The sequence below is a fragment of the Mytilus trossulus genome, chromosome 4 (genome assembly GCF_036588685.1).
Source record: "Mytilus trossulus isolate FHL-02 chromosome 4, PNRI_Mtr1.1.1.hap1, whole genome shotgun sequence".
Lineage (NCBI taxonomy): Eukaryota > Metazoa > Mollusca > Bivalvia > Mytilida > Mytilidae > Mytilus > Mytilus trossulus.
In genome coordinates, this window is record NC_086376.1 from 3973896 (window position 1) to 3983081 (window position 9186).

General features: G+C 33.3%; 1 protein-coding gene across 1 annotated transcript; it reads right to left on the reverse strand.

Moving 5' to 3' along the window:
• Nucleotides 1–3043: 3043 nt before the first annotated feature.
• On the reverse strand, nt 3044–5412 carry LOC134713687 (protein toll-like). Its single transcript, XM_063574976.1, has one exon. The coding sequence runs from the start codon at nt 5381–5383 to the stop codon at nt 3482–3484; it is 1902 nt and encodes a 633-aa protein (XP_063431046.1). The 5' UTR covers nt 5384–5412; the 3' UTR covers nt 3044–3481.
• Nucleotides 5413–9186: the final 3774 nt, after the last annotated feature.

Genomic DNA, 9186 nt, shown 5'->3' on the forward strand with positions numbered 1-9186 from the left:
AGTTCAAATTTTACAAAATAAAATTGAGAATGGAAATGGGGAATGTGTCAAAGAGACAACAACCCGACCAAAATAAAAAAATACAACAGCAGAAGGTCACCAACAGGTCTTCAATGTAGCGAGAAATTCCCGCACCCGGAGGCGTCCTTCAGCTGGCCCCTAAACAAATATATACTAGTTCAGTGATAATGAACGCCATACTAATTTCCAAATTGTACACAAGAAACTAAAATTTAAATAATACAAGACTAACAAAGGCCAGAGGCTCCTGACTTGGGACAGGCGCAAAAATGCGGCGGGGTTAAACATGTTTGTGAGATCTCAACCCTCCCCCTATACCTCTAACCAGTGTAGAAAAGTAAAAGCATAACAATACGCACATTAAAATGCAGTTCAAGAGAAGTCCGAGTCTGATGTCAGAAGATGTAACCAAAGAAAATAAACAAAATGACAATAATACATAAATAACAACAGACTACTAGCAGTTAACTGACATGCCAGCTCCAGACTTCAATTAAACTGACTGAAAGATTATGATTTCATCATATGAACATCAGGCACAATCCTTCCCGTAAGGGGTTTAGTATCATACCATCATAACATATATGAGAAGAACATAACCCGTGTCATGCCAACAACTGTTTTTAGAATAAATGTGTTTAGTTCCGACACAAAGACCTTATCAGTGACTCAATATTAACTCCAAAATATGCAATCTTTAATGACTTGACAACAGTATCGTAATTATATCCCTTCTTAATAAGTCTATTCAAAGGTTTTGTAAGTTTATGAGGTGAATACTGACACCTTTGTGCTTTATAAAGAATATTTCCATAAAAAATTGGATGTGAAATACCTGAACGTATAAAAAGTCTGCATGTTGAGCTATATTTTCGAATGATGTCTTTATACCGATGATAAAATTTAGTAAATGTTTTGACTAGTTTGTGATATCGAAAACCCTGGTGTAATAATTTTTCAGTAATACATAAATTTCTCTCGTTAAAATCTAAAACATTGTTACATACACGAGCGAATCGTACAAGTTGAGATATATAAACACCGTAAGATGGTGACAAGGGAACGTCACCATCTAAAAACGGATAATTAACGATAGGAAATGAAAAATCATCCCTTTTATCATAAATTTTAGTATTCAGCTTTCCGTTAGTGATATAGATATCAAGATCGAGGAAAGGGCAGTGGTCATTGTTAGTATTAGCTTTATTTAAAGTGAGTTCACCAGGATAAATTTCATTAATATACATACTGAAGTCGTCATTATTGAGAGCCAAAATATCATCCAAATATCTAAAAGTATTATTAAATTTTTTTATCAGATGTTGTTTTGATGGGTCTTTGCTTATTTTTGTCATAAATTGTAACTCGTAACAATACAAAAAGAGGTCCGCAATAAGTGGTGCACAGTTAGTCCCCATTGGAATTCCGATAATCTGACGATATACGGAATCCCCAAAGCGAACAAAAATGTTATCTAGTAAAAATTCAAGGGCATATATAGTATCAAAGCATGTCCAATTAACATAGTTTTTTTGTTTATTGCTACTAAAAAATGACCTAAAAGAGTTTGAACATATATATTCACATTCTGATTTTTTGAATGCCCATTTAATTAGGTGTGTGAATTTTTTCTTAATGAGAATGTGAGGCAATGTGGTATACAGGGTAGAAAAATCAAAACTTTGAACAGATTCAAAAGTCTACGTTCTTAAATTTGCTCATTTGCTTCAGAGTTAATTAAGATAAAATTGAAAATGGAAATGGGGAATGCATCAAAGAGACAACAACCCGACCATAGAAAAAACAACAGCAGAAGCTCACCAACAGGTCTTTAATGTAACGAGAAATTCCTGTACCCGGAGTCGTCCTTCAGCTGGCCCCTAAACATATATATACTAGTTCAGGGATAATGCACGCCATACTAATTTCCAAATTGTACACAAGAAAATTAAATTAAAATAATACAAGACTAACAAAGACCAGAGGCTCCTGACTTGGGACAGGCCCCAAAAAGCGGCGGGGTTAAACATGTTTATGATATCTCAACCCTCCCCCTATACCTCTAACCAATATAGAAAAGTAAATGCATACTAATAACAATACGCACATTTAAAATTCAATTCAAGATAAGTCCGAGTCTTATGTCAGAAGATGTAACCAAAGAAAATAAACAAAATGACAATTATACATAAATAACAACAGACTACTACCACTTAACTGACATGCCAGCTCCAGACTTCAATTAAACTGATTGAAAGATTATGATTGCATCATATGAGTATCAGGCACAATCCTTCCCGTGAGGGGTTTAGTATCATACCATCATAACATAATGAGAGGAACATAACCCGTGTCATGCCAACAAATGGTTTTTGAAAAAATGTTTTTGGTTCCGATGCAAAGACCCTATAAGTGAATCAATACTAACGCCAAAATATGCAATCGTTAATGATATGACAAGAGTATCGTAACTATATCCCTTCTTAATGAGTCTATTTAAAGTCAAATGAAACGAGTGAGTGGTGAAAAATAATGTTTGTCCAATTCTTGAACCAATGCATGTATAAATCATAAACTTAGTCCTCTGTGCGCGATTTTTTCATTATTTTCGCAAATATATCATATAATCGTCATTTTTTCTTCTCTCTGATTGTTATGATTTAACTAATACGGCTGCTCATTAAATGCCGTGTTTTGAAGCCGAGTTTTACCGATTGTCACCGCATAGTAAACAAATCACAAAAAGCATGGGTATTGAGCACGTGTTTAATATGTATAATCAGATATTTGTTTATTTCAATGACAGATCCATTTGTATTGTGGTCACCGTATTTTTACGAGGGGGGTTACGCTCGGGTCACTATGCATACGGAAAATATGTCGGCGAATTACTTCCTGGAAGCAAGCAGTTAAAAATAAGTAAACTTCTTCTTAATGGGGACAAATTAAAGAATTTTTCTCAGAATATTCATTTAGTTATAAAAAACATATGCATATTTATTTATTTTTAATTTGAGGGTTCTTATGACTTTAAAGGTTTTGTTAGTTTCTGTGGTGAATACTGACATTTTTGTGCTTTATAAAGGTATTCAACATTGATAAGTCTCATGATGAAACATTTTGATTGCAATATAAAACGTGATGCTCGAAGGAGCATGTGTGGCTCAACTGGAACGAAAATCGAAATCGAAAACTTCAGGAGCAGAATTACCAAAAACAAGACTAAAAAAAAGGTCCCCTCCTTCTAAATTGTAGGGCAACTTTTCCTTAGAGTTTGAATCTTAGCATCTTTATCATCAATATGTTAGAGGTTACAACTGAAAAAGACGGTATATTATCAATCATGTCAGCACTACCTAAGCACTGATGATTCCATATGTTGCATATTTTTGTTTTTATGCTATTTGAAGAATTCGTGAAAAATGTAACCTATGAAGCAATATTCATTATTTATAGATGTTCAATACTTTTGTAATTCAACTGGTTCACCCAACTTGTGTATTATATCTTGCATAAGTTGGTGGTTCCTGTTAAAAAAATCCATGGCATAGCCTAATCGGAGAAATGCCTTCACGTTTCTTTGCTTAACATATCCACTTTCCATGTTATCGTAGTTTATTAAGGCAATTCGCTTGGATCTGTCCTCTCTATAATTATTCCAAATTAGTTTCCATTCCAGGTTCCCAAAATGATCTTCCAAATATGCATCCGACAATAGAACAATAAAAGATTTGCATTCTGAAATTACTACTCGAATTTCTTCTTCTCGTATGACGCCTACATCGAAATCGCGACATGGTAAACACACTTTATAACCTTTGCTCTCTAAATGTTTTATCAAGTCTTCCACAACCCATTTGCGAATAATGTCATTGTTGTCATCAAAGGATAAATATGCGTCGTACGAAATAGTTTTGTCGTCTATTTCAACCAGTTCATTATTTCCACTTCTGTAGTGGAACAACATCTCATTTTTTCTTTTAAATCTTAGTTTCCTTGATAATATCAATATTTCATATTTGAACTGAGAACACATTAATGTCCCTATTGCTACGCTTATGATTGTTAATCCAAGCAAGATATAACCCATAATGTTTCGTTGTATGTTTAGATCTTCGCAAAGATCAGATTTCGAAATAAGAGCAGCATTAACGAAACTTTTGTGTGTTTCACATGTTATTTGGTTGTATGAACAGTTAATTGCTTGCTGTCTTTCTAACCAAAGCTTGATCCATATCATGTTGCACGTACATGTTGTGGTGATTTTACCAAATCTTATTGCACATGGATCTTTTAACAGTAGTTCTCTGTGCAGCGTTTCGATACGATTGTTTCTTAGATCAATAAACACCATATTTTGTATTCCGTATATTGAAGAATCTATATTTACAATGAAGTTGAAGGATAAATCAATTCTTATTGTTCTTACGAGGTATTCGTGTTTTTTGAAAAATGTTATTCTGTTGTTTCTAAGGTCAATGTCTAGACCAGACAAGTAAAGAACTACATGGGGCATCCTAATATAAAGTTGTGATGTGCAATTCACCACAACCCTATTTTTGGAAGGTTGATCGAAACAGTTACATCTATGAGGACATTTTTCTTTTTCTGTTATGTTGCAAATCAATAGGTCTGCAGTATGGGTTTTTATCCTAAAATATCCCATACTGTAGCCCTTCAAATGAGGGGGGTTTACACATTTTGGCAAACCTAATGTATAGTACTGATCCATAGCTTGAGAAGCCATAAACAAGTATCCATCCCACATTTTACAATCGCATATCCATTTATTATTTCTTATATCAACTGTGTATCTAAAAGCAATTTTTAATGCACTATCTGCTGAAAATCCCAAATCGTTATACATAGGAAAGTGAGTCAAAGAGTTATTCCTCATCTCAATCAGTCCACCTCCAATTGAATCATTAACGAAGTCTGTATTATTCTTCAAATTTGTAATTGTTCTTATATCGTTATTAAATACTTTTATAAAATTGAAGTAGTGTTTCAAAATTAAATCTCTAATATCAATACTCTTTATGTTATTGTATTGTACGTGTATTTTCAGAAGACTTCCTGGTCGGTATGAGAAACATCCGGGTTCTAAATACTCGATTTTGTTATACGATAAGTCAATTTCCCTCAAATTAGACAAACTAGCGAAAGATGAAGCGTCAATTCTTTTAATTTTGTTATCTGACAGTATCAAACTATCGAGAGACTGAATACATTCAAGGTCAGGTAAAAACTGGATTCTATTCCATGACAAATCAATTCTTACAATAGTTGGAAATTCGCAGATATTGTTAGGAAATTCCTTCAAAAATCCATGATGATGTTCAAGATCGTATAACTGATACATATCTTTACTAACAATATTTGCAAATCCAAGTAAGGATATGTATTCGATATGCAAATCCCCCTTTAAGGAGGAAAAGTTACTAAATTCCCAAAATGGTTTCGATTTGAGAGTGGAACAACATGCAGCACTGTCTCTATTATTGTTTTTATACAAAACAGGAAAACAACTACCATTTTTGAAAGGTAATATTTTGCAGCAGTTCATACAAAATAGAAATTTGCTAGCAATGGATGGATGTTCCCACCTAAAGTATCCGTCAATGTGTACATCTATTTCGTTTACAATTGTGGCTGTTGTTACCTTTAAGACCAAACATCCGATAACAAAATACATCCACTGTTTATATCCTGTCTGAAATTAATAAAGTTAACACTTATTTTCAAAAACTAGTAAGCCAATGCTATTCCTCATTTAAATATGCATATGCCTTTAAACAACTCTTGATGCTGGTCGTTCATATATATGGGCTGAATGTTTAATTTCAAAGATTCATCAGAATTTGGACGATATATAGATGTTAAAATTGGTACAGTTAATGTAATTACTCCAATGTTCAAAGTGCCGGTACCAAACAAGGCAATAGTAGGTTACGATGCTCATTTTTTAAAATCTATTTGGAAGAGACAAGGCAACAAACAAAAAATAATGTAATCAATCACAAAAACTCAAAACGAGGGGCGAGATCATATGACTTGACAGGGTCGGCATCTCCTGATCAGGAACATTTGCGAGATCATCTGTGAAACAGTTATTCTATAACGGTCAACCAACTCGTAATGGCGTCCGTACAATTTACGAAGGGATGATTTCAACTTCACCATTTGGAACTGCTGTTTTATAGCTTCCTAGTGAGCAGCAATGCTCTATCAAGGAATTTGTGATAGGAAATACAAGCCCTGGAATATCGTATCAACTGGGAGATATATACTCCGTATGCAGGCGCTGCTGGAATGTTGCTACATAGAAATTGAAAGTTCACAATTGGGAGTCTGAAATCATCTCGTTTGTCGTAAAGTTTTGTTTTCAACCAACCCTCATTGTTAATTTCTAGATGTAAGTCAAGATTTGAGGCAGACTAAGCTGTATCGGTAGAATCCTTTATCTCAAGTTCGATGGGATAGATTCGTTCAAAATAGTTACCAAATTTTGTATTATGTAGTGAGGGAACATTATCTATATAGCGGAACATTTAGTTAAAGGATATTGCTAACTTCTTATCTTTCTTCTAAGAAGTTCCTATATGAAGTACATCTCATAATAATAAAGAAACAAGTCGACAAGAAGAGGGGCACAATTGGTTCCCATTGAAATTCCGAAAGTCTGTTCATCCTAACGTTACAAATATGTTGTCAATCAAGAAATCATGCATAAATGTACCGATATCGAATTGTTAACTTCCCAGACACGAATTTGCCGCTATTTTCCTGTATGCAGTAACCTGAACTACGAGACCTCATGTTTTCACTTGGGTCACCAATCAGCGCAAGTGCGAGGGGAAAACCCTGATAAGAGAATGAAAATAAACGTGCTGGAAAGAGATTAATATAAGTTGCAGAACTTGTTTCCCACTCTATTTTGAATAAATATGTTTAAGGTTCATCATAAAAAATGGACAAATATGGCCGTATTTTCACCCCAAAAACTACTTTGTGTACAGACTTACCTGTGCTGTTTTGAAAGTGTTAATGCCTAGCATCCACTAGATATATAAAATTTAAATGCATTTTGTGTCTAAGATAGATATAATATTTCTTTGTTTTTTATGGGCATTTTTTTCCTCTCTGCAGAAGTAAAAATAAACAAACACCTGTATTTCTTTGATACTGCCCACTCACTGACTCAGATAAACTCTTTAACTCACCTACAGTTATGAAGATACATCTTGTTCATGTCAATTAATGACAATCAAAACAATACAAACCGGTTTTTTTTAACTGAGGGTGCATCTCATATTCAAACCACAACTTAGTTGATTTTTCACACCTTTTGCATGAAGGAAAAAAATGCCCATCATAATCCAAAAGAGATTTTATCTTTCTGGAACACAAAATGCATTTAAAGTTTGTATATCTAGTAGATGCCAGGCATTAAAACTTTTCCAACTTGATAGGTAAGTCAGTACTCAGAGTAATTTTTGGCATGTAATTACAGCCATATTTATTCGTTTGTTATGTTGAACCTACAACTAAATAGACGTGCACTTAAAGGTACATTTTTCAGATTCTTAAAAAAAATAAAATACAAACGATTATTTAAAAACTGTCAAGGAGTAGTTCAATTAACAAATGGGAAGGCTTGGAAAATCTAAAAAACAAATGCCATAGCTCATTCAGTTCACTTACCTGTTACGTTTTTCACGTGCTCATTTTTCATGGTTTATCAATGTCACGATCCGGTTAACTTCGGCAATGATCTCGAAAGTTAATTAGCTTGCGGTCAACTATCACTGACTGAAGTATCATTTGGCGATATATAAAAAAAAAACTACATGCAAGACTTATTTTAGTACATGCGCATGCATTGTTTAAAACTTCGATAACATTAAAATTAAAAAAAACTCCTTTCATATGACTTTAAGGAACTTCTATATATGGGCATATTTTTGTATGCGCATATTTGTGTCTCAGTCATATGTATCTCAGTGTTGTGTGTTTCATTTGAACCATGTTTCGTGATTCAACATTTCAACACAATTTTTAAAAATAATGTTAAGCTAAGTTTGGTTTACGAATCAAAATATTTATTGCCAAGTGCATGAAAACCGGAAACCCGGTTTTATTAGAACAAAAGAATTGACTGAGCTCTTTGTTAGAGAAGGCGATAAATGCTTACTGTAAATAATGTTTACTATAGTAACAAAAAAAAAGTTAATAGAAACAAATAAAATGACAATTGTCTTTCTCAATAACGAAGTGTTCTACTTTAAAAACACCATTTGCATAAGGGTTTCAATTTATCTATAACATAGTTGAGCATAACAATTAGATATCAAGTCGACGACATGGGTATCTATCAAGTTGGATGTAGAAAATGCATAACCTCCTATTTTTTGGAGAAAAAAACGGACGGAGAACATATCAATCTATTAATTCAGTAATTGTCGTATCTGCCCTTCCATTATGTGACTCAAGAAAAAAATCAAAAAAATGGGTAACAATTGTATCTAAAAGAGAAAATCGAATGCACCTTTTTATGTAAGGGCGGGTTTGAGTTGAATATTTTGTCTTGAAAACGTACAAATCAAGAATATTTGATACATCATCTCGCTTCAGATTCTATCATTTTAATTTATTTAAGCTAGTTTGAATTTAAAACAGTAAATAATCACAGTACTAAAAGATGAAATATATGGGTCAAGTGAAATACCTATCTAATGAATCATAAAAACAGAGTAGGTGTGTTTTGCAACACTTCCACTTTGTAACGTGTCAAACCCACATATGTATAGACTTAAAGGTTGTACGAGAGTCTTTCGCCATCTTGAATTGTGAAACACCAAAACACAACAGGTTGATATGCATCAAGCCATCAAATTCTGATACACCAATGGAATTAATTCAATCAAATTAAATGGATACATTTACGTGTTTTTTATCTTACAATTACTTATATTTTTAAAAAGGTAGAATATTTAAACTAAGCATATCAAGGGGGCAGCTCAGGGGTTGATCATTTATAACGAAATTAATAGGAAACTTGTTTTTACTACCATACTGTCTACAGAGAATAAGATAAGAAGTGAAAATTTCTGGAAAATTTGCGAATCCTTCTACAATGTCTTCTACGTAACAGTTCGTTCCATT

Coding starts and splice junctions, on each gene's coding strand:
- LOC134713687 (XM_063574976.1), bottom strand. CDS start 5,383: ATGTATCAGTTATACGATCTTGAACATCATCATGGATTTTTGAAGGAA.